Source organism: Ambystoma mexicanum, chromosome 2q (genome assembly GCF_040938575.1).
Source record: "Ambystoma mexicanum isolate Mex_15411 chromosome 2q, UKY_AmexF1_1, whole genome shotgun sequence".
Lineage (NCBI taxonomy): Eukaryota > Metazoa > Chordata > Amphibia > Caudata > Ambystomatidae > Ambystoma > Ambystoma mexicanum.
The window spans coordinates 1,303,531,992-1,303,558,485 of NC_090924.1; the positions used below are offsets into that span (position 1 = coordinate 1,303,531,992).

Here is a 26,494-nt window from a genome sequence, read left to right on the forward strand (position 1 = left end):
TGAGAAGGTATGCCATGATTAAATCCTTTAAGTACAACCCATTGAACCTGACAGTTGTGGGAGGAGGGAGTGGCCAGATCTCAGAGCATGGATTCAGTCTGGGTCTGCACCAGCCTGTCTGGGTACCTTCAAGATCCATACAAAGGCCAGAGCTGCCATTCCATACACCCATGGAGGAATGGGTGAATTCACAACTCAATAAGGGTAAACTGTACTTTTGCCTCAGAGTGAAAGTGGTACACACATTTATGCACTGTGCAATTTTATATTTTTGTGTTACCACGCAAAGCACAGGCTTGCATAACATCATAACCATTAGCCTTCACGTATGTGCAAGAGTTTGTGTGGAAGGAATAGAAATTCAGTTCAGTAGCGGGGCAGGTTAACTGAAGAATCTCAGTGAATTACTGTTTAACATCGCCCTTTTTCCATACTGCAGGCAGTACAGTGTGGGCTTTGAAGTAGTCGCTGTTTCTACGGTTGGAGAACCCGGTCCCTCCGGTTTCCAGAAGAAGAGCAGTGGAGACTACAGGTACATTTGGCTGTGTTCTTTAATTTTAGTTCTATCATATTGCCAATCGACTGCTCTGTCTAGCAGAAGAATAGACATTTTGCAAGCTGGTTATACTGCTTTCGGAACAATTGCTGACCTGCGGAAAAAATAGCCATCTCATCCCCTCTTTGCTGAATGCTATCATTGCATACACTACGGTCAGACTCCATGTGGTTTGATCTTCTCCTGATGGATGGAGGAGGGTTCTGTATCTTTTGGCCATTCTGAATGTATCAACTTTCCACGTCCCGTGATCGTCATTTTAAGGTGACCGACCTGTAAAGTAATGTAGAAAAGATGTAGTTCATCACCATCTGGTTTCCATCAAAACAAAATGCTTGACTTGAAATTGAAAGAATTTTATACTTTTACTTTAATTTATATAGCACATAATGGACCCATAGGCATGAGGGCGCTGAAAAAGGCAGACAGTCCATACAGAGTCCATAGGAAGGCCGAAGTAGAGGTCAGAGAAGCGGCTGAATCGTTATTGGGCAAAAAAACAAGTTTTCAATCTCTTTTTGATTGGTTTGAGCTTATTCAGAAGTCTAAAATCGGCCGGAAGTTCATTCAAGGCCGAGGGGGCGGCCACTGAGAATGCCCCCTTTTCTGTTTTCCTGGATTGACATCTAGGGATCATAAGTAGATTTGAATTATTGGATCTAAGGACTCTGCTGGAAGTCTTAGCCACAGTAAGGTCCTTAAAATAGACTGTCATAACACACATGGTGCACTTATATGTAATCACGAGAAGGCAAAAACGAATTTTCGCCTCCACCGGTAGCCAATGCAAGGCTCTTCTGGCCTCAGTGACGTGATCTCGTCTAGAAAGGCCCATGAGCATAGAATAGAGTCCCCTGTCCATCCGCTCAAGAAGTCTGGATTTCAATTCCAATAAGGCGGTCTCAGTGCTATTACCTGCTATAAACCCAGATTGTCGACAATTAAGGACCGGAAAGTTCTTAAGATGTTGAGCAATTTGCCTATAAGCAACCCGAATTAAGATCTTCGATAACAATGCAGTGTTGGTTATAGGCCTATAGTTTAGATGATCACTCAAAGGAAGACCTGTTTTTTTCATCAATAGATGATTGTTTGAGGTCTTCCGGCACAGACCCCTCTAGGAGCGAGGCATTGACGCATTGACAAAATTGTGACTAGCAGCCAGCAAAGGTGGGGGGCAGGTTTTAATGATGATAGCTGAACATGGGTCTCCTTTGCAGCTAGTGGTTTTTAAATGTGCCACTACCTCAGTCAGTTCTTCTAAGGAGATGGGTAAAAAGTTAAACTGAGGAATAGAGGAGCATCTTTTGAAGCATTGACAAGCCGGTCCGATAGCACAGCGGGTAGAACGCCCGCTTTGACATCCGTGCAGAGCCTGCTGATGCAGGTTCGAATCCCGGCAAGGCCAAACTCAGCCTTTCATCCTTCCGAGGTCGATAAATGAGCACCACACACCGTGGGTAATAATAAGCAGCGCTCAGATACCTGAGTGTTCGTAGCGCTATATAAATGCCAAATTATTATTATTATTATTATTATTGAGCACTCGGCTTGCTTGGATCTGCCCGGTGTAGAATAACCCACCTCACCATGTTCTTGCTCGTCAGGGCGATCGTCCTTTGAATCTCCCTTCACTGCTGCTCCCCTTTCCTGTCCCCTCACCCTGAGCTCCCAACCCCATTATTTCTACTCCCCTCGCTCCTCTCTTCCTGCCCTTTTTCCCCATCATAAACTGGTCAAACGGGCTTACAGTACAGAGTGACCACCTTTACCAGTCCTGCCTGTCAGCCACTTTATGAGGACCACATTGAACCTACTATAGGTTAGTCGATCAAGTAACCCAATGCTGTACGGGAGAAGGTCAACAGATATGAAGTAGTACAACCTGTCCATGCCCTTGTTTGGGTTCACTTCGTCATTCTTCCCAGAAACAAATTTATTAAAACCATTGACTCTTTAAACCAAAAAAGTCTACTTTTTGGCACAAGGTAAAGCATCACCACAAAGCACTATTGCTGTCTGATGTGTCAGCTCCCCCAACTCCCTACTAGTATAAAACATAGAAAAGCCACAAGTCAGATACTCAACAGGGACCTCTTAAACACCTTTCACTTACTTGGTATGGTAGCACTAGAATCTCAAAAGAAGCATATGAATGATGGCATCTCTAGAAAATTGAGAAATGCAAGGCCTAAGCAGATGTACTACATGTCCACAAGTATTTAATGCTTATTGAATATAAGGAGGGACAAACCCTGTTTTTTAAAGCTGGACTAAGGATACTCCTGCTTGCATCGGACATAAACTCTTGGGGCAGAGGAGACACACGGCAGTGTACAAAATCTGTGAGAAAGGGTGTGAAGATTTTTAAAAACGTCCTGTTTCTCTGCCCCCTTTATAGGAGTCTAAGTGGCTTGTCCCCATCTATCGAAAGTACTGTATAAAGGGTATTGTAGTGGTATTAAGCTTTTTTTAAATAATTAAATGTGAGCTCCATGCTCAGTCGCAATTTTTAAAAGAGCCTGGCGCTTAAGAAGGAAATATACTGTTTAATTGGCATATCACTTACTGGTTGTCTTTTAATTGATTGTTTTAATCTATTTATATTAATGATATTTTGTAATGAATCTGACCATGGTCTGCCAGTTGTGATCGACATTTAGGATTTGCTGAAGCTCTTGGGTTGCCTTTTTGCCAATTTCAGGTGGACAATTTCTGTAATTGATATTTTTAATTCTGTAACTTGCTTTTCTTTATGATTGTTTCTCATTGTTCTACTTTTATGGCCATGCGCTGAAGTGTTTTACTACTACTACTACTACCACTACTACTACTACTACTACTACTACTACTACTACTACATGTCCACACAAAAGTGGTGGCAGAAAACAAATTCAAAGATGCACTGAATATTAGCATCAATTTAATGGAAAAAATAAGTTATCCAAGTGTCATATCTGATTTCTGTCATATTTATATCAATGTAGTACACTTGTTTTGGTACAGGTTACTCCTATGCCCCATCTCCTTTCTTCTACACTTAAGGGATGGGACTTGAGCATAGCTCACAATGTCACAATTCAAAGAGACAACAGCACAATGTGCATGCTTGACTGCAGCCTCACCTCTCTTGGGACCTCCCTTGCACAAGGTCCCTACTCCAACCATCATTTCTTTTTCCTGTTATATCAGGCATTGAGCTTGTTATGGCAGCTGTTCTTCCTAACACATCTATTGTTGTTTTTCTTTCTGGACCAACCCACTGATAAAAGAACAGACCAAGGTTTACAAGATATGTGTCATGCAGAGTTTGTGTTTTCACCTCTGTCCCACATTCCTTGTGCTTATAGTGCCTCACGTCAGATTGTGACTATGCGCTCTGCTTCTTTGCTACATGTGTTCCCTGATGGCCTACTAAACCAGATTTTGACAGTGGGAAGATCTTTTCCAACTAGTTCCTCCAGCCTCCCTGAAGGCGTTTACGGGCAAGAATGGGCATTTACTTTCTCCCAGCCTTCCCGACCTAGTGACATTTTACATATGGGTCGACTAGGTGGGAGAGGTTCCTCTGACCCTACTGTAGGTTTGCATGCAGTTACCCAGCCTGCCACGAGGTGCCATCAGGACCTCATCCTGTTCTGAGGACATGCTCCTTCCTAGGGTGTGCCTATAAATAGTCTCTGCACTTGACCTTTAAGTCCTGCTCAGTGCACGCAGGTTTCTTCATGGTACAAAGTGCTGATTACTTCGCGCCTTCCTTCATGACACAGCTGCAGCACCACCTGCTGCTGCGCACTGCACTGTCGGTTCCCAGTTGGTCATGTCCCGTGGGAGTCGCTGAAGACCCTTCCCAAGTGTCCAACCTGCAACTGACTTAGTCTCAGTTATATTAAATAACAAACACGGGGGATACTGGAAAATCACATAGAGTCCTCAATACATCAACTATTCCAAACGTGGAATATTTCAAACAACAACTTGGACCAAAGCTGTGTAAAAACCATTCTTTATTCAATACAAAAATCTAAACACCTTTCCATAAAAACATACTATTCTGTGCTCAAGATGTTAGTAAAGTGCTCTAGTGCAATCAAATTGAACATCCATAGTCAAAACATATCTTTAATGTATATTACAATGTCCTCATTGTTTTGGACAAGTCACACTATGCTGGGGCAGTCTCCCACTTTTCTTATTCACAACAATTGTGATTTGTTCTTTCTTTCATAACATCAATTGAGGTGATGCAGGTGATGACAAATCTTAATGTCGAACTCTATACAACATCTTTCATTTCCTTTGTGAATGAAGTCTTGACTGACAGACAAATCCAACAATTGTCTGAAAAAACATTAAAACTCAGTATCAGACACAGCCACATTTTTATTTTCAACCCATTCTCCTCAATAATAGCTCTTGTTACAATCACTGAAAACTACTCACCTAATAATTCACTTGTTGTCCTCCCATAATAGAGAGCTCTCCATTCGTCAAGTAATCAGGCTTCCCACCTCACAGATCAGGCGCTTTGGTCTTCTCCCATGATGTACAAGAATCATAATCATTCTGATGCTTGTTAATCTGCTTAGAATCACATGCTGTGCATATGGTCTGACATCCAGTGGTAACCGCGGAGTATTGCATCTTGTCTTTCGGGGACCGAAAGGGGACGTCGGCATAGGCGTGTCTGAAACACTATCCCTATCGTGACGTGTGTAGTACCCAAAATCCCTCATGCGCCGAGGTCCCTCAGATTGTTTTTTTCCACCCAGATAACTGGTTGCCCTATAGCAGAGCTCTTCATGAGATATTGTTTATCTTACCGAATTGTCGGTTTAATCGCCGTTAAGTCACTTCACCCATCAAGAACATCTTCGACGAAGACTACGGGGGAATCGTCTACGGCTGTGGGTTCCAGCGCCTAAGATCCGGCGTTCGGACTTCCACATGGTCGGGCCTTCTGGCCGGCCTACACAATAGGCAGAGTGGGCTCGGGGTTTGCCATACTGTTATGTCTTTCCTCTTTTCCACTGCTTTCCTTTTTGGTCTGGTCACCCTTCCCTTCTGCTATGAAAAGGACTCCATTTAGATTCTGCCCTGTGTGCAGGGTCAGATATCCGTGGAAAGACGAGCACACGTCGTGTAACGCTTGTCTCCCCCTAGAGCACGTCGAAAAGCGGTGTTCGGCGTGTAAACTCCTTAAACCTAAAACCCTTAAGGAGCGCCGGTTGAAGCGGTGGGCCGCGTACGGAATGTCACGCGTGGAGCCTCCCTCCCCTGCCGCGACACCAGCCGAAAGTGGCGGGGGTACATCGGATGACCAAACGTCCAACGCGGAAGTTATGGACATTGAGGCGGACTATTCAAGGGCCGCCACGCCCGTCCCCGACCCTTCCAGGCTCGACTCCGGTCTTGCTACAGGGACCACACCCGGTGACAGGGGCGTACAATCGCACCGCACAAAAAACACAATCTAAGCGCCCTCCTCGACGACTTCGTTGAAGAAGGCGAAAGCACCAATGGGTCCACCGGAAACTTCGGCAGCGCCCACGGATCGGTCTGATCCGAAGCCTTCCCCGCATCCGCAGCAGCGCGTGACGACTGGGCATAACAAACATAACAGGGCGCTACTCCCCAAACTACATGCACCGAAGTTTCAGAACAAGAAACTTCGACGGATTCCAAGGTTTCCAAGGCCCGTACAGGCCCGAAAACTACGAGTAGGCCTCTACCAGAGAAGCCAGCCGCTGGCCCTTCTGGAGCCGCGGAAGATATTTTCACTGTTAACCTGCTACATCATCGGAGGCGTTGTCTCCCGAAGATTCGGTGACTAGCCGTAAGAGCATCAATAGGATTGCTACGGCGGTGGGCCTAGTACCGGTTCCGCCCACAGTTATTGGCCAATCCGCCGAAAAGTTTTCCACTGATTTGGAAGACGATCCCGAAGATTCTTACGAAGAAAGCTAGGTACCCCTCTCAAGTACCCTGAGGAGATCCTCTCAACGCCTTAGGGCGGAGAACACGGTTCCTACTCAGCTAGGTCCATTTGGGTCATCCAAGTGGACCACGGAGCAATTTGAGGGTGTATGGATTAGCTGGAGCAGTTTTTCAGAACTTCTGATCAACCTCCGCCGAAAAAAGCTCGGGTAGACCCTAACCCTCAAACACAAGATGTCCAACACCTAGATGTCCAACACCAGGTTGACTATCAAGAAGATGGACACGTATAGAGACATCTATACAGAAGAAGAGGAGTCTTCTTTTATGGACAACTATGGGGAAGATCAAGGAGCAACGGACAACTGGGAGGACACCCAGCAGGACGATCACAACTCTGATATCGTTTGCCTCGACTCTCCACCATCCACCCCGATTCAACAAGCTTCCCCAGTGGATGATCAAATGGCTTTCAACAACGTGTTGGATAAAGCAGCGGAATTCTTTAAAATTGCCACGCTTGAAGCCTTGCCCGAACAAGATTTCACGGAGGACATTATTAATGAAAAGCCTCCGGCAAGCCAGTCTATCCCTCTCTTGAGCTCTGGAAACAGGCGGCTGGCCCCACACCCGCTCAGACTAGGGCTATGGACCCAAGGGTCGAAAATAATTTCGGACCCTCCCCCACCCACCCGCTTTATATCAAAGGACACGCAATCCCAGACTCGTTGGTGGTGACCAACACTCGCAAGAGAGCAGGGGTTCTCCTTGCCACGGGAGAGTCACCCCCGGACAAGGAGTCCAAAAGGTTGTATGCCTTAGGCAAACGGGTTACGGCGGCGGCGGCCTATACCGTCCGGATTGCCAATAACAGGACGTTACTGGCAAGCTATGTCGACGCCCAATGGAACCTACTCCAGGAAGGCCTTCAAGAGGTTGCGGAACCAACCAGAGCCAAGCTTCTCGCCATTGTCTCGGAGGGCATACTTGCCAATCAGAATGTTGTAAAGAATACCCTGGACACCGCAGAGACAGCAGGCAGGTCTCTCGCACAGGTTACTCTCCTAAGGAGACACGCGTGGCTGCGCACGTCGGGCTTCAGGCCTGAGACCCAGGCATGCACTATCAAACCCATCGAAGAGGCCAACCTCTTTGGGAAGGCGGTAGACGATGCGTTGGAGACAGCCAAGAAGGAGCACGAGACTATTAAGTCGCTGCACCAAATTTCCCAGAAACCCTCTTCACAGAGGAGCAGTAATTCTCGGCGGTCCTTTCGAGGACAAGCCCGCGCCGCTCAAAACAGTTTCGGCATGGGCAACTTCAACTCAAGTCAACCTGCTGCAAGCCCCACTTACTACCCCTAGAGGGGTCAGAAGCGCGGAAAGAATAGAGGCAGAGGCTCCAATTCCAGAGGAGCGTCAACATCGGGTCAGAAATGACCACCAAGTCCAGGTCCCCTCCCATGTCTCCCCGGTCGGGGGGCGATTAACATCTTTCCTCAAGACATGGGAGGGGATAACTTTAGACCAGTGGGTCTTAAAGACGGTCGCCCACGGTTACTGTGTGGAATTCGCCCGACCTCCACAGTTCAGACCACCGAAACATCGACACCTTTCACCGGAACATCTGCAGATCCTGATCCAAGAGGTGGAAGCGCTGCTGGGAAAGGACGCCATAGAAGCCGTCCCTATTCTTCAGGTAAACAAGGGTATCTATTCAGTGTACTTCCTTTTTTTAAAATTTTTTTATTTATTTTTTATTTTCAAAGCTAAACAAAACAACACACAATATAACTGTTTCAGTATGTAAAGCATGGGTGCACAACATACGGCCCGCGGGCCAGTTGCGGCCCGCCATGCTCTTTTGTCCGGCCCGCGAGGCACAAAGACTTTCCTAATGGAGGGCGGCCCGCGGCCGCCCTCCATTAGGAAAGTCTTTGTTGTCTTCCGGGCCGGACAAAACACTGGCCGCCATTGGCTCAGCACACATGCACCACGTTGCTCCTACGAGCCACGTAGTGTGTGTGTGATGACCCAATGGAGGGCCAGCACTACGGCTGGCGTGGTCCATAAGGCTTGATGCCGGAAGGCATTTCAGCCTTGGACCACGCCAGCCGTAGTACGATTCCAGCGTTCCTGCTTACCTGCCGCTTACCTGCCTTCCAGTTCCAGCACGTCTCCGGTAAGTGGTCTGTTTGTGTTTGTGTGTCGGGTCTGTTTTACTTTATGTTTGTGTGTGTATGTTGCGATGGGGGGATGGGGGGGTGTCGGATGTGTATGAATGTTGGAATTTGAATGTATTTTGTGTGTGTGTGATGAGATGCGGGGGTGGGTGTCGGATGTGTATGAATGTTGGAATTTGAATGCATTTTATGTGTATGTTGAGATGCGGGGGTGGGGGGGTGTCGGATGTGTATGAATGTTGGAATTTTAATGTATTTTATGTGTATGTTGAGATGCGGGGGTGGGGGGGTGTCGGATGTGTATGAATGTTGGAATTTGAATGTTTTTGTGTGTATGTTGAGATGCGGGGGTGGGGGGGTATCGGATGTGTATGAATGTTTTGATTTGAATGTATTTTGAGTGTATGTTGAGATGCGGGGGTGGGGGGTGTGTCGGATGTGTGTGAATGTTTGTATTTGAATGTATTTTGTGTGTATGTTGAGATGCGGGGTTGGGGGGGTGTGTCGGATGTGTGTGAATGTTTGTATTTGAATGTATTTTGTGTGTATGTTGAGATGCGGGGGTGGGGGGGTGTGTCGGATGTGTGTGAATGTTTGTATTTGAATGTATTTTGTGTGTATGTTGAGATGCGGGGGTGGGGGTGGGCGTCGGATGTGTATGAATGTTGGAATTTGAATGTTTTTGTGTGTATGTTGAGATGCAGGGGTGGGGGAGTGTCGGATGTGTATGAATGTTTTGATTTGAATGTTTTTTGTGTGCTGAGTTGGGGTTGGGGGGGTTCGGGTCTGTGTGTGTGCTGATTTTGGGGGCTGGGGGTTCAGGTCTGTATGGGTGCCATGTGTGTGTGCTGATTTGGGGGGTGGGGGTTCGGGTCTGTATGGGTGCATGTGTGTGTGCTGAGTTGGGGGGTTCGGGTCTGTATGGGTGCATGTGTGTGTGCTGAGTTGGGGGTGGGGGGTTCGGGTCTGTATGGGTGCATGTGTGTGTGCTGAGTTGGGGGGTGGGGGTTCGGGTCTGTAAGGGTGCATGTGTGTGTGCTGAGTTGGGGGGTGGGGGGTTCGGGTCTGTATTGGTGCATGCTTGAGAATGTGTGTGCTGCGTTGGGGGCGGGGGGTTCGGGTCTGTATGGGTTCATGCTTGAGAATGTGTGTGCTGCGTTGGGGGCGGGGGTTTGGGTCTGTATGGGTGCATGCTTGAGAGTGTGTTTGGGGTATAGTGTTTGGTTGGGGGTGAGGGGGCCATGGGGCATAGTGTTTGGTTTGGGTGAGGGGGCCATGGGGCATAGTGTTTGGTTGGGGGTGAGGGATAGGGGGCATAGTGTTTGGTTGGGCGGTGAGGGACAGGGGGCATAGTGTTTGGTTGGGCGGTGAGGGACAGGGGGCATAGTGTTTGGTTGGGGGTGAGGGACAGGGGGCATAGTGTTTGCTTGGTGGGTGAGGGACAGGGGGCATAGTGTTTGCTTGGTGGGTGAGGGACAGGGGGCATAGTGTTAAGTTGGGGGTGGGAGCCATGGGGCATAGTGTTCGGTTGGGGGGTGAGGGGGCCATGGGGCATAGTGTTTGGTTGGGGGTGAGGGGGCCATGGGGCATAGTGTTTGGTTGGGGGTGAGGGACAGGGGGCATAGTGTTTGGTTGGGGGTGAGGGACAGGGGGCATAGTGTTTGGTTGGGGGTGAGGGGGCCATGGGGCATAGTGTTTGGTTGGGAGGTGAGGGGGCCATGGGGCATAGTGTTTGGTTGGGGGTGAGGGGGCCATGGGGCATAGTGTTTGGTTGGGGGTGAGGGACAGGGGGCATAGTGTTTGGTTGGGGGTGAGGGACAGGGGGCATAGTGTTTGCTTGGGGGGTGAGGGACAGGGGGCATAGTGTTTGGTTGGGGGTGAGGGACAGGGGGCATAGTGTTTGCTTGGGGGGTGAGGGACAGGGGGCATAGTGTTTGGTTGGGGGTGAGGGGGCCATGGGGCATAGTGTTTGGTTGGGGGTGAGGGGGCCATGGGGCATAGTGTTTGGTTGGGGGTGAGGGACAGGGGGCATAGTGTTTGGTTGGGGGTGAGGGACGGGGGGCATAGTGTATGCTTGGGGGGTGAGGGACAGGGGGCATAGTGTTTGGTTGGGGGTGAGGGACAGGGGGCATAGTGTTTGCTTGGGGGGTGAGGGACAGGAGGCATAGTGTTTGGTTGGGGGTGAGGGACAGGGGGCATAGTGTTTGCTTGGGGGGTGAGGGACAGGGGGCATAGTGTTTGCTTGGGGGGGTGAGGGGGCCATGGGGCATAGTGTTTGGTTGGGGGTGAGGGATAGGGGCATAGTGTTTTCATGAGGCGTGGGGGCCATGGGGCATAGTGTTTGGTTGGGGGTGGGAGCCATGGGGCATAGTGTTTGCATGAGGAGTGGGGGCCATGGGGAATAGTGTTTGGTTGGGAGGTGAGGGGGCCATGGGGCATAGTGTTTGCATGAGGCGTGGGGGCCATGGGGCATAGTGTTTGGTTGGGGGTGGGAGCCATGGGGCATAGTGTTTGCATGAGGAGTGGGGGCCATGGGGAATAGTGTTTGGTTGGGAGGTGAGGGGGCCATGGGGCATAGTGTTTGGTTGGGGGTGATGGATAGGGGGCATAGTGTTTGCATGAGGCGTGGGGGCCATGGGGCATAGTGTTTGGTTGGGGGTGAGGGGGCCATGGGGCATAGTGTTTGGTTGGGGGTAGGAGCCATGGGGCATAGTGTTTACTTGGGGGTGAGGGGGCCATGGGGCATAGTGTTTGCTTGGGGGTGAGGGACAGGGGGCATAGTGTTTGCTTGGCGGGTGAGGGACAGGGGGCATAGTGTTTGGTTGGGGGTGGGAGCCATGGGGCATAGTGTTGCACTCCATGAGTGAACTCAATAATAAAGCTAAAACAGGCACAGTTAGGAGATGTACATCCTTTGATTTTTTGAGGAAACCTGACTCAACGAAGGCCATACTCCTCTTGGGCAACCCAAACAGCAAACTATAGCAGTCCAAAATAACAGAATGTCCAATCAATGGTCAATAAAATATATATAATTTAATTAAACAGACGATATACAATAACTAAATCGAAATAAATTATAACAATGGAAAATGTGTAGTACAAAATGTAAGTTTGAAATGCAATAAAAATCGTTACCCCTCAAAAACATATTCTTTTTCCATGTGTTTAATACAAATTGGGGGTTGAAAAAGCCTCCTGACATGTCCCGCCTACCGCCCCGCCCACTTTTACTTTTCGGCCCACTATAGCCCTCATGTAAGGTACTTTCGGCCCTCTGTCAAAATCAGTTGTGCACCCCTGATGTAAAGGCATTGTCAAACCATCACATTTCACCAAATATTCCCCCCGCCCTGCCCCCCCTCAAACTAGAGCCGGCTCATCCATATTATCGGCAGGAGCATTATCGGGTAGCGCTGTGCTTATGCACTCATCATCCGAATCCTCCGATTCGTCGTCACCCTGGTGAGGGTTTGCCAGGCCAGCAGGGGTCCTACTTCCTCTTCACCCCCTTAGTGACCGCTTCAAACCAAACTACGGATTCCGCTTCCGCCCATCTTAAGAGGTCTGCCCACCATAGTTCCACCCTAGGTCTTTGGGCCGCTTTCCAGCTCATAGCAATCCTGCGCTTGGCCAGGACATAAGCTAAATCTCTCATCTTGCTTATATGCTTTGAGTCCCGGGGTCTGGGAAAAAACCCGAGCATGCATGACCAGGCTGATCCCACATCCAGCCCCACTCCCCCTCCAGCCAGTTTCGTTCGGACCTCCTCCCAGAATCTGTGCACCTCCGGGCAAGCCCAAAACATGTGTAGTAGCCCGGCCTATATCTCCCCGCACCTGGGGCATTTCTGCATAACCGAGCCTCCAAACCTTGCAATTTTACAGGGAGTCAAATAAGCCCTATGGGTGACATACAGTTGAAGTTGCTGGAGTCTCGCGTTCCGGGACACCTTTTTATGGTACCTCTGGGCTCTCTCCCATTGCCCGTCTGTCATAGTACCCCCCACCTCTTCTTCCCAATCCTGTCTCAATTGGAGCAATTCCTTCCCAGCCTTCGCTCTCAGGAGCTTGTATATCCTCGATATTTCGTGCCCACCCTCCGAGACATCATACATAGTTTCCAGGGAGGCATCAGGGTCCTCTGCCAGCGCCGTCTCGGGCCACCTCTCTCTAGCCCGTTTCATGAGCCAGCATGGGTTAAATATTGGCCTCTATGTACCCCTGTCTCTTCTTGCAGCCTCTGAAAGCCCAATGCCTCCCCTTCCTGCCATATGTCCCCAAGGGTGGCCAGGCCTACGGGTTCCCAGCATTTACGGATCGACTCAAATAATTGGGAGTCGTTCCCACACAGCGCCACCAGTGGGGCCTGTTGGGAGAGCGGTTCCGGATCACCCATCATTCTCCATGTTCTGTGCCAAACCTCCCAGCCTCAATAGCCGCCCCCTTCCCTTCAGTTTATCCCTGCTTAACCAGACCACTTCCTTCAGAAAGTATGGGGCTAGGTCTTCCCGCAATAGCCTGGCTTCCGCCGAATCCTCATCCGACAGCCACCTGGCCACATACAGCAGTTGCCCCGCCAAATAATATAGTTCAAAGTTTGGCAGGCCTATGCCCCCCTTATCACACGGGTTCTGGAGTTTCCACAGGGCTACCCTGTTTCTGGAGTTACCCCACAAGAAACCCCTGCACACACTATGAAGTCTCGCGAATAGGCTCCTGGGAATCAAAAACGGGACATTCACAAAAAAATGCAAGTCTGGGCAGAACCACCATCTTGAGCAAGGCCGCCCTCCCCATCATGGTCAGGGGCAATCTGGACCAAAATACCATGCTGTTCTGGACCCCCTCTATTGCCTCCTCTGGATTATGTTTATGCTCCGCCTCGATCTTGTGGTAAATATTTATTCCCAGATACCTAAATGTCTCAGTCTGCCATGGAATTGGCAGGACAGGCAGCCTCTGCAACGGGACATTTCTATATCTGCCCAAGGGAAACAGACTAGACTTTCTAGGGTTCACAGATATGCCCGAGAGGGTGGCGTAGCGGTCCATCACCTCCAGCACATACTGCAGGTTCTCTTCCGGATAACGCAGATAAAGGAGCATGTCATCCGCATACAGTGATACCAGGTGTCTCCCACTTACTGTACTAATGCCCACCTCCCCATATTGTTGTCGCAGGTATATTGCCAAGGGCTCAAGCGCTAGTATATATAACATGGGTGACCAGGGACATCCCTGTCTGGTTCCCCTGCTGAGTTGCCAGATATCTGAGACCGTGCATCCTGTTTTGACTCTCGCCATCGGGGTGCTGTACAACAATTGGACCCACCTGATGTATCCAGGTCCAATTCCATATCCCCTCAGGGCCGCTTTCAACCAAAGCCACCGCACTGATTCAAAGGCTTTGACCGCGTCTAATGACACGATAGCCAGCTCGCCCGTATCTTCTTCAGTTTGGTCGATAATGTGGTGTAGTCTCCTATGGTTATCGATGATATTCCTGCCTGGGACATAGCCCGTCTGATCTGGGTGTATCAACTTGCCGATCACCCTCTTCATCCTATGAGCCAGCACTGCCGTAAGTATTTTACTGTCCTGGTTGAGCATGGACAAAGGTCTATAAGACCCACACTCCTCGGCCGGCTTACCTGGTTTCAGGAGTGGGATGACCATGGCCTTGCGGAGGGACAGTGGAAGTTCCCCCTGCTCATAGGCCTCGTTGAACATGGCAAGCAGTGGCTGAAGCAGCTCCTGCTTGTATGTCTTGTAGAACTCCCTAGGCAACCCATCCGACCCAGTCGCCTTGCACGTGGGCAGATTCTGAATCACCACCTCCAGCTCATCCGAGGTAACGGGAGCGTCTAACTCGTTGCGTTCTAGGTCGTCCAGGGTGGGCAGCTCTATGTCCTCTAATGTGTCCAGTATGTCTTGGCACATATCCTCCCCAGTGTCCTCGTACAAGTGCCTAATATTTGAGGAACTCCCCGTTTACTCCCTCTTGGGTGTTGCAGATGCGACCACCCTCATCTCGAATCTCCCTGATCACTGAACGGAGGGTCTCCCTCTTGTACAGCCAGGCCAGCAATCTGCCCGGCTTGTCGCCCCCTGCGTGGAGCCTCGCCGTATATTTCTTATAATTTAATCTACACAGCCTATCCCAGAGAGTACTGCTGGTCGACTGTAGGTCCTTTATCTTAGTTCTGTTATCACGGGCAGCATCCACATGTCGCGTGAGGTCCTCCAGCTCCCTTTCCGTTTCTTGAAGTTCCCTTTCAATACCTCCCAGGAGCCCTTTAGACTTGGAAATGGCTACCCCACGCACCACCACCTTAAAGGCCTCCCATAGCGTTCCCACAGAGCGTACGCTACCCGTGTTTATGTCAAAATATTCCTCAATGGCATCCCTCAGATCCTCCCGGAACCCCTCATCTTGCAGTGCCTCTGTCCTAAGTCTCCATGTCGGGATTCGCGGTCTGGGGGGGGCTGGTGTCGCCATTCTACCACCAAGGGCGAGTGGTCAGACATTACCCGGGCCTTATATTCCGCACCTACCATTTCTCCCGCTATCTCCGCCGCTACAAACACGTAATCTAGCCTTGTGTACAAGTCATGTGGCGCTGCATAGTGCGAATATTGCCTATCCATAGGATGCAGCCTTCTCCAGACATCCTCCAAGCCCAGGTCTACCAGCAACGTCCCAAGCGCTTTGGCAGCCGGCGACATTTTCCCCACCTTGTCAGCTGACCTATCCATTTTGGGGTTCAGGGTGCAGTTAAAGTCCCCTCCCCACACGACCGCGCCCCCAGCCAGGGGGCCAAGTTTGCCTTAAAGGGACCTGAAATAGGCCGCAGTGTCGTGGTTGGGGGCATACAGATTTATGATATGCACTTCCCTGTTTTCCAGGAGCCCTGTTAGTGTCACCATTCTGCCTTCCGGGTCTGACGCTGTACCAAGCACCTGGAACGGCACGTGCAGCGCTACCCAAGTGATTACCCCTCTGGCATACGCTGAGTATGTAGCTCCCACCACAGTACCCCTCCATTTTCTCCTGCCCACCTCCAGCTTCTCCCTAATAAGATGGGTCTCCTGCAGCAGGGCTATGTCAAGGCGCATCCTCTTTAAGTACAGCATCACTTTATTACGTTTCAGATAGCTATTGAGGCCCCGTACATTCTAGGTCACTATCCGGAGATTACCCGATGCCATCTATTCGGTCTGCTTCCCCCCCCACCTCTCTCTATAATACTCCCCTTGATGGCACTCTTCTCGTTTCTCAGCCCTCTACTCCCGGCAATACTCCCTTTAAAGGTTTGTTTTCTGACTCTTCCCTTTCCCTCCTCCAACAGTTCCCCCCCCCTCCCTGATCCCCAACTACACACCACAGCACACAGCCCAACCCCTCCCCCGCCCCCCCTACCCTACCCCAACAAATGCCCAGCTCCATCCCTGGATCTCAGGCCCACCCACGTTTGGTCCTGTCTCGTGTTTGAGAACTAGGGCCCTGCGGGGCGTCACCAATCTAACAGTGACCGAACTAAGTAAACAACTAGTGGGGTCAAGGGTTGCCTCCCCGGAGCTCCCTATTGTCTATTGTTAGGAGAGTGCGTCCAGCGGGTCCAGCCGGCTTGATATCACCACTCACATCCCACAAGCATGATATAACTCTATAATCAAGTCCCAATGTCTTGGATATGTCACCACAGGTGCCACAACTACATGCTACTTATCTGCCGCGGCTTCCATCTGGACATCCGTTTCCTGGGGTCGGCCCTGCATGTCCAGCCAGTCCATCGCTTCAGACGGCGTATCAAAGAAGAGGGATCTGCTCTTGTAAAACACCTTCAACTTGGCTGGGTAGAGCAACATATAGCGATGGCCCGCTTCTCTTAGCCGTCTTTTCACCGACCCGAAGTTCATCCTGCTTCGCTGTACAAGCATCGTATAGTCCGGGTACGCCGTGATCTTTGCTGCCCCCCTCTCAATCGTTCCTCTCTTCCGGAAAAATTCTAGGATCTTCTCTCGATCTCGATAATTCAGGATCTTTGCGATCAGCAGCCGCGGGGGGGCGCCCGGGGCCGGTCTCCTAGTCAGTGCCCTGTGCGCTCTTTCAACTGCGAACCCCTGGGTCAGCGCCCCGCCAGTTATCTCCTGTAGGAATAATGTTTCCACGTATTCTGTGGGGTTAGGTCCTTCCATTCCTTCCGGTAGGCCCACTATGCGGATGTTGTTGCGCCTGGCGCGCCCCTCTGCTTGCTCCGCTCTGTCCTCCAGATTGCCCACCCTTTGCACGAGGGCATGGAGCTCCTTGTCATGCTCGGCGCACGCCTCCGTCGTCGGGGTCAACTCCTTCTCCAAGGCCCCAGTTCGCTCCGCAATTGTCCACACATCCTGCCTCAGGAGGTTCACCTCTTCCTGAACCGCCCCAATCTTGAGGTCTAGGCCCTCCTGCAGCTCTCTCATAGCCAGGCCCAGCTTCATCTCCCAGGCCACTTTTAGATCAGCAATTGCTGCCAACACCTCCTGGATCGTGCCCGGTGTTTCCGCTACAGCCGTGGGGGTCTCCTTACTTTTGCCACCTTCCGCGCCCTGGGGAGACTTGGCATAGGCATCCATCGTGGGCTGCTTGATCCTGGGTCTAACCGCTTTGGAAGACATCCTGCTGTGTCGACTAGCCGGAAGGATGTCGTGCTTTCCCCCAACACCAATGTCCGCGTGGTCACAAACCACCCACAGCGATCCAGATGTGCGTTAAGCTCACCGCTCGCACCCAGCGTGGGCCGTGTCCTCCCACGTGCCTGTGCTCCCTATGTGTCGCGGCGCCGATCTTTGCCGTGCCCTGTCCGTGGCCAGTGCTCAGGTGCGCGCACCCTTCTCCCGCACCCTCCTCGTGTTCCCTCAGCCGTAGTCACAAGGCCATACGGGGCTCCAGACAGTCTCAGATGTGGAACTCCCTCAGCCAGGCCTAGAGGGGCTAACGTGGGCACCAGGGGACCAGTCACGAGTGGGTTATGTCCTCCCACGTCTTCCGCCGCTTCTATTTCACAACAGAGGCCGCTCTCCCGCTCCTCTTTCGCTGTCCTTTGCCGAGCACAACACTGCTTCACGGGCACGCCGCTGCCCCGGATCTCCCCAATGGGGGCTTGCGCTTTCCTTAGCGCCGCTAGCCCTAAGCGTCTCAGGGTGTCACCTCAAGGCCATCACATGGCTGCTCGCGCCACAGCGATATGGTCTCTGTGTGCGTGCACTTTGGCCTTGCCGGTTGTACGCCTTTTCCATGTAGGTCGCTTGGGTTGGGTGTGTGTTACTCTGTATTTTGTGCTGCTTACCCAGCAGGTCCATTTGCATGGGATTGGCTATCGTGGGTGTGCTGATCCGTATCCTCAACAGTTATAATTCGTGCCCCCAGGGACCAGGGTCTGCGTCTGCCAGCTCAATCTCCCCCCCCCCCACCAACGCTGCCACCTCCCTCCGCCTGTCCGTGTGGCGTTTGCGTGTGCTATGGCGCCGTCCCGCTGGTCTGTGCCTTGCTCGAATGGGGGTCTTTGACTCTGATCTCGTTCACCGGGTGGCTCGCTGAGTGCGAGCGTGTCAGTTACCCGTGCTTTGCCTCCAGCGCAACATTGTTACTTGTGCGCCTCTACGCAGCGCCCAGCGATGTTCTCGACGGTCTCGTCGCTACAATGTAGCACTCTGTGGTCCTCCAGCATACGATCGCGCTCCAGCGCCGATCCAACGTCCACCAGCTGTTTGCTCGCGCACGGCGGGCACTAATTGGGTACCCGCCTTGCATGCGCGGGCGGGGGGCATACGCCGTCTTCTTTCACCTGCCTGCGAGGCCGCCACACAGCTCGGGCAGCCCGTCTCCTCCGTCCGCTCCTTTGCTCACCAGCCTCCGCAGGCAGTCATAACGGGGCCTCGCCGAGCTCCTGTTGCATCCTCGTCGCGGCTTCCCGGTTCATCACAGGCCGTCCTTTGTTCTCGCCGCCGCCATCTTGGTTTCGTTTTCCTCTCCGGGACTCGGAAACTTATAATGGGTGTAACTTTATATCCTCGCTTTTCTCGTGCCCCAGAAGTTCAGCGAGAGCGCTTGACACGTTCACAAGCCTGTGAGTTTAATTCCAGCGCCGACAGGGATCTGCACGCGCGCTCTCTCTCGCAGGATCATCTACGGATCAAGGGAGCCCCCTCAAAAGCACGTCCTGTTACATGGCCGTCCTAGCCACGCCCCTTATTCAGTGTACTTCCTTGTACCCAAAAAGGATCTCACCATGTGGCCTGTTCTAGACTTGCGCCCAGCAAACAAGTTCATAAAGCCCCAGAAGTTTCGCATGGTAACACTGCAAGAGGTGATCCCATTGCTAAAACAGGGGGACTTCATGACAACATTGGATATGAAAGATGCATACTTTCATATTTCAATGCTGCCAGCGCACAGAAAATTCCTAAGGTTCGTGATTCAGGACAAACACTACCAGTTCAAGGTACTCCCCTTCGGCATAGCCTCGGCGCCAAGGGTGTTTACCAAGGTCCTGGCAGTGGCAGCGGCACACCTGCGCAGACTTTCAGTTCCAGTTTACCCTTACCTCGACGATTGGCTCATCACGGAGGACTCGTTCGACGTTTGTTTTTCGAACACCCAAAAAACAGTAGACCTACTATTCAGCCTGGGATTTTCTATCAACGAAAAGAAATCCAGCTTAGTCCCCAGCCAAGTAAAACAGTTCCTGGGGGCATTATTCGAAACGGAAGACGGTCTAGTCTTCCCTTCCAGCGAGAGAGGGTTCAGAACCTGCCCTCTCAGGTTCCTCAGTATGTAGCCAGTCGAGAGGTGACGGTACACAATGCTATGCATTTGCTAGGGATGATGGTGTCATGCATATACTAGGTTCCCCACGCGCGGCTGCGCATGCGTCCCATGCAAGAGTGGCTCAACAGCCAGTGGTGTCAGGCCAGCGGACAATGGGAAGATCTGTTAGTTGTCTCGCCAGCCCTGGTTCTCTCTCTGCAGTGGTGGTCGAGGGAGAACCTCTTGGAGGGGAAAACCTTCACCACCCCTGCAGTGGAAGCCACTCTCACGACAGACGCATCTCTCACTGGGTGGGGGGCTCACCTGCTTCAACAGACAGCGCACGGAGTGTGGTCCCCTCAGATAGCGTCCAACCATATAAACCTTCTGGAGCTACTAGCAGTGTTCAAAGCATTGAAAGCCTTTCCGGAGCAACTGCAAGGGAAGACAGTGCTGGTCCTAACCAACAGCACAACAGCAATGTATTACCTGAACAAACAGGGGGCCCTAACTCTCCAGGGCTATCCAAGCTGTCCCAAAACATCTGGATATGGGCTCTCAAACACAAGATGTTCCTGATATCCCAACATGTTCCAGGGGAACTCAATCTTCTGGCAGACTTACTCAGCAGAGATTTTCCTCTGCCAGAAGAGTACGAATGGCGACTGCATGAAGACATTGTATCCAACGTCTTCGCAGAATGGGGATTTCCAGAGATCGACCTGTTCGCTACTCAGGAGAATGCCCAATGCCAAGATTACGCCTCCAGGTACCCCCAGAACCGATCCAAGGGGAACGGTCTCTGGATAACTTGGTCGGGGAAATTTGTCTACGCTTTCCCCCCCCCCCCCCCCCCGACTCCCCTTCTGAACAAGATAGTACACAAGATGCACCAGGAACCAGTCACCATGATTCTGGTGGCTCCCATGTGGGCCCGCCAACCTTGGTTCGCGCACCTGATGGAAATGTCCCTCTCCCCACCAGTCACGCTGCCCTGCCCGTACAGCATGTTGTCTCAGGACAGGGGGGAGACTCTGCACCCATGCCCACAAACTCTGAACTTAGCAGCCTGGCTCCTGAGGTCATAGTGTTTGGACATCTGCAACTCCCTCAAAGATGCATGGACATACTGAGGGAGGCAAGAAAGCCTAACACACGTTATTGCTATGCCAGCAAATGGAACGTTTTGTCATCTGGTGCAGTTCCAAAGGCGTCAATCCCACCGATTGCTCGCCTTCACACATTGTGTTATATCTAACCCATCTGTTGGACTCTGGGTTAGTCTTCATTTCCTTAAAGGTTCACCTAGCGGCGTTGACAGCCTACACCACGTCACAGCAGAAGGTGTCGTGGTGAAACATACCTGTGATTAAAGCCTTTATGGAATGGGGTTAAAAGAATGTATCCCCCCATCACTCACCCAGCCCCTGGGTGGGATCTAAATGCGGTTTTAACTAGGCTCATGGGACCCCCTTTTGAGCCTATGCATAAAGCTAGTCTGAAAGACTTGACTTACAAGACAGCCTTTCTAGTAGCTATCACTTCTATCAGAAGAGTTGGCGAACTACAGGCCCTCTCGGTTTTGGACCCCTTTGTTACAGTCCACAAAGATAAGGTAGTTCTGCGCACACATCCCAGATTTGCGCCGAAATTCATTTTGAAGTTCCACGTGAACCAGTCAATCGAACTACCCACGTTCTTCTAGAGACCTACTAACATGGCCAAAAGAAGCCTTCACACACTAGATGTGCGCAGGGCAGTCATGTTCTACATGGGTAGAACTAAACCACTGAGGAAAACTAAACAATTCTTTGTTTCAGTGGCAGCTGGTAGAGAAGGGGATCCTGTCTCTAAATCAGCAATATCAAGGTGGATTGTCAAATGCATCACACTGTTACACTCTTGCAAAGAGAGAACTGCCCTTCAAGCCTAGAGCACATTCTACACGAGGCACTGGGGCATCCATAGCATTCATTGCAAATGTTCCCCTAGTCTCCATTTGCAAAGCGCCAACCTGGAGTTCTGTACACACCTTTACAAAACACTATTGCCTAGACACTCATTCTAGGTCTGATTCTCAGGTGGGACAAGCAGTACTAAGACATCTTTTTTCTACTGTTCCTTCTCACAACCTACCTCAAACTCCGGGTACTGCTTACTAGTCTATGCACAGCATGTGATTCTAAGCAGATTAACAAGCATCAGAAGACATGCATTACTTACCGTAAAAGCATTTCTGATGATTGTATCTGCTTAGATTCACATGCGCCCTCCCTGCCGCCCCGCTCGGGGTGGAAGGAACATAGACTTCTTACTACTTTCTCTCTTCATGGACTCACTCACTATAGCCTTGGGCTCCCTCATGGCAGAAAAAATACAGTCGGAGGGACCTCGGCACGTGAGGGATTTTGGGTACTACACACGTCACGATAGGGATAGTGTTTCAGACACGCCTATGCCGACGTCCCCTTTCGGTCCCTGAAAGACAAGATGCAATACTCCGCAGTTACCACTGGATGTCGGACCATATGCACAGCATGTGAATCTAAGCAGATACAATCATCAAAAATGCTTTTACGGTAAGTAATGCATGTCATATCATCATATCCTAATGGGCAGTACATATTTTGCCCTACACAGACTATTTTCTGTACTGCTCCCTACATACATCTTGTGACTCGACAGAGGGACAAGCGTACACCCACTCTAACCAGGACAGAAGGACAAACTCCAGCCCGTGATCTAATAGATGGGGCACCTTATTCTCTAATACTTTAGCCTTGAAAAGCACTGTTGAGGATGAAACGTGTGTCGGTTGACCACAAACACCAATAAAACAACATTCAAATGGATTGTGTCCTCCCACAGATTCCTCATCTTTGATATTCGATATCCAACTTCAGCGGTTTTGGAAAAAGAAAATTGTCAGAGGGCGCTGTGCGTCAATGCAGGCAACTCGATGTCCCTCGAAGGCCTACGTCATCAAAGGTATATATAGCACGCTGAGCGCCTGTTGGCTTTAGTTCTGTTTTTCCGAGTACGCTTACGCTTCAAAAACTAAGGCGTGCTTCTTTTGTTCTATTACAGCTGAAATATTTTCTTCCTCAACACCTACTACCCCGAAGACCGGTTTCAAGAAGTGTCGAGAATGCGACTCCAAGATGTCGTTAACCGACCGACATCGAATATGTCTGTGGTGTCTCGGTGTGTAGCACAAGACCTCAGCCTGCTCCAAATTCCAGTCTATTACTGGAAAGGCCCTGAAGGAGTTTAAGGGGAAATTGGCAGTAGGTAAAAACACCCAAAAATCCCCATTGACTACGCTGTCGAAAAAACCTTCTTTGGACGAACCGAGAGGCGACTCTCCTCGAAGGAAGAAGGTTAAAAGATCAAGATCGAGGAGTGGCTCCCACCACTCGTCGTCGCCTAGGAAATCAAAAAAGAGGCACCACAGGTCGCCTTCTTCGACTTTGTCGTCAGGCACCTCCCCTGAGAGAGTATCTTGTCCCACAAAGACCTCCACACCACCTGAATGGAAAGTGTTGGGGGTTTGTCCAGACCCCTCCATGCAATGCCCGTAAGCCCCCAACCTGGCAAGGACCACACCACACACGTCCTTGCTGTTCGGGCTTCCCGGTCTCTCTGCCCGCGTCCGGAAATACCCCCTTTATTTATGCTGCACGCAGCAGCGTGCATTGTCACGCCGCCGCGTCCCTGCAAAAGGGGCAGCGCCACACTCCTCCTTTTTCGGGAGGAAACACAAATTACTATTATAATACACACTGCAAACCACACAAAGTTATTAACACAACCGATCAATACAGTTTCCCCACTGGCCCCTTTATTATCAACCACCCGGGTCCCCTTACTCAACACTCCCCGGACTCAGGTTGATCCGACAATTCTCCCAGCACGTAATCGCTGAGGTAAGCGGGTTTCCCTCGCCCAGCCCTCTGGGGGTACCTCCCGCTTACCTCCGGCATGGGTAGTCTTTCCGACAACGCCACCCGGACAGGGGATTCTGGAGTGCTGGGAGGGCCTCCTCCACCAAGTCAGGTTCCAGAGGTGGTTCAGTTCTGGGATCCCCCAGCTTCTTAAAGAAACTGACATTCCTGGTGATGGCAGACCTTCCATCAGAGGCAGTTACCATGGACCCCTTGACGGCCTCAACGTCCAACAGCTCTGGCTCATAGGGGAGAGAGAGTTTCCCGTGGGGGTGTCGATTGCGGATGAGCACTTTGTCCCCGGGCTCCAGCTGCTGCGGGCGAAGCCCCCTTTGCAAGTTCTCTTGCTCGATCCTCACCCGCCGGTCCGCCTCGACCTGTTGGTTGTCAATCACCCCCGGCTCCTTCTCCCCAACCTCGGGAAGCAGACCCCGTGGGCAGCGCATGAACAATGCCTCCGCTGGAGCCACGCCCCGTGGAAGCATGCAGGGTGGTGCGGTACACCCGCAGAAACTGATAAAGAGCTCCCTGTCCTTGGGAGATCCTGAAGGTCTTGGGTGTCCGCATTAGCCTTTCCGCCTCTCCATTCGCCCTGGGCCACAACGGGGTTATCTTGCGGTGTTGCACTCCGCAGCTATCCATCAGCTCCGAGAACCTTTCACTCTGGAAGGGCGCCCCGTTATCGGAGCACAGCGTGTGGGGGAACCCGTGGGCCGCAAACATTTTTTCCACGCCCACCACGACATGTTCGAACGCCACAGACCACAAACTCCACTTCCGGATATCTCGAGTACTCGTCAACCATTAACAGGAAGTGGGTGCCCATGGTCGTCGATCCAAAGTCTGCATGGACCACTTCCCAAGGTCGCGTGCCCCGCACACCACACACAGGCCGCTACGAAGTCGTTGACCTTCCGCTTGAGTTCCGGGAACCAAACCTTCAGCCACAGCCGGGCCTTGGTCTTCGCAGCGCCCTGGTGTCCATGGTGAGCTAGACTGATCATGTCCTTCACCTTCGACTGGGGGACTACTATCCGGTCACCTCGGAGCAGCTGGCCCGACGCCGCGAATGACAGTTCCTCCCTGACCTTCCACAGCTGCTCCAGTCCGGTCTTGGCTTCCTGAGTCCGCCCTGTCAAAGATTCTAGCACTGACTTCCACGACCCCTGTTGCATGGAATGCTTTAGGATTCTAAAGCATTCATCTTCGGCAGCTGCCGCTTCTAGCTCTGCCAGGGGCATGGCGTTGGGAGTGGCCGCCTCCACCACCATTCGGATATGATCATCAGCCTCATCCGAACAGATGTCATATTCCACTCCCCCACGCACACCCGGGTGTCGGGAGAGATAGTCTGCTATGTTGTTGGCTCCAGGTCTGTACACCAAGGTGACTCCATACTACAGAAGAGCGAGCATCCACCTCTCGATCCTCGCCAGTGGCTTCGATGATGACCCTGCCAGAATAGGAAGCAGGGGCTTATGGTCAGTCACGGCCGTCCCAGGACATAGCCGGAAGTGCCTGCAGCCCCAGAGAACCGCCAGTGCCTTGCGCTCAACCTGTGAATACCTTTGCTCAGTCTCGGACAGCGCCTTGCTGGCGTATGCCACTGGCCGGACACCACCGTCACGATCTATCTGAGTCAGTACGGCACCCAGGCCAAACGGACTCGCATACATGATGATCTCCGATGGCAATGCAGGATCGAAAAACACCATTGTGTCCTCAGCCGCCAGCGCACCCTTGATGTCCTCGAACGCCGCCTGTTCAAGTGGGCCCCAGTGCCAGGTGGATTCCTTCTTTGTTAGTGCCCCGAGAGGTTCAGACCTGGAGGCAAGGTTTTGAATGAACCGCCCACAGTAAGTGACCATACTGAGGAAGCTCCTGACATCGGACACTGACTCGGGCGGCTGCACCTTCTTGATATCCTGAACCTTCTTGGGGTCAGGCGATACCCCTCCCTCTTTGAATACGAATCCGAAGAACTCAATGGAGGGGCGCAGGAATTCGCACTTATCCCTGTGAAGGGTGAGTCCCAGTGACTGCAGTCTCTCGAACGTCCTCGCCAGCTTCCTCAGATGATCCACCTCAGTCTTTGCAAACACCAAGATGTCATCACCGATGTTTAGTACCCCCTCCAGATCTGCAAGGGCGCCTCTGATTATATTCTGAAAGACTTCCGCTGCCGAGGACACTCCGAAGCTTAGTCTTTTGTAGCGGTATATTCCCCGGTGGGTGGTGAATGTGGTGATGTACCTCGATTCAGGATGGAGGACCACCTGATGGTAGCCCGCCCGGAGGTCCAGCTTGGAAAAGAAGCGAGCCCCCTGCACTTCTGCAATAATGTCATCGATGGTAGGGGTAAGATGCCTCTCCCTCTTAATGGCCTTGTTCGGCAGCCTCGTATCTACACAGATGCGGACAGAGTCAGGTTGCTTCGGCTTCCTAGCCACGACAAACGGGGACACCCAGGGGTCAGGCCCTCTACTTTCTCAATGATATCGAGGTCCACCAGGTTGTCCAGTTCCTTGTCCACCTGTTCAGAGATGGAACGGCACCCTGCGGTGTTTCAGGGCGATGGGCTGCACAGAGTCATCAATCTGCAACCTCACGGGGTCGCCAGTCATCCGCCCAATCCCGTTGAAGAGAGTGGCATACTTCTTGAGCAGGTTGTTAATGTCCTCGAGGTATACCGAGTACGCGAAGCTAACAATTCCAAGAGCCTCAGCGGCGGCACAGCTCAGTAGAGTGTTGTTGCTTACTGGCGTCACGTAGAATCGGGCTTTGATCTGCGAGCCCTCGTGCTCCACCTTCGCCACAAAGGCCCCATCCAGTGGGTTCGGTTCCAGTCCCCCAAACGCAAATATGCGAGCCTTCGCTGTTAGTAGCTTGGGGGGCGAGTCCATGGCATCATAATATCCCCGAGCCATCACATTGACCGATCTACCAGGACCGGGACTGGCGAGTTGTTGACCTCCACCACACACCTCGGTTGTCTCCGGTTCTTTCCTCTCAGGATTTCCACGCTGGAGACAAAGAAGACGTTCTCTTCCTCTTCCTCCTCTGCCTCCTCCACCTGGGCATCCT

At 51.6% G+C, this 26,494-nt stretch overlaps 1 protein-coding gene across 2 annotated transcripts in view; it reads left to right on the forward strand.

Annotated features, from left to right (window-relative positions):
- CAPN7 (calpain 7) overlaps positions 1 to 26,494 on the forward strand; it is a 578,129-nt gene that overhangs the window by 542,698 nt on the left and 8,937 nt on the right. For both annotated transcript variants that reach the window (XM_069648744.1, XM_069648743.1), the window contains one exon: positions 440 to 532. In XM_069648744.1, the coding sequence (XP_069504845.1) occupies positions 440 to 532 (93 nt within the window). The remainder of the gene's footprint in view (positions 1 to 439; positions 533 to 26,494) is intronic.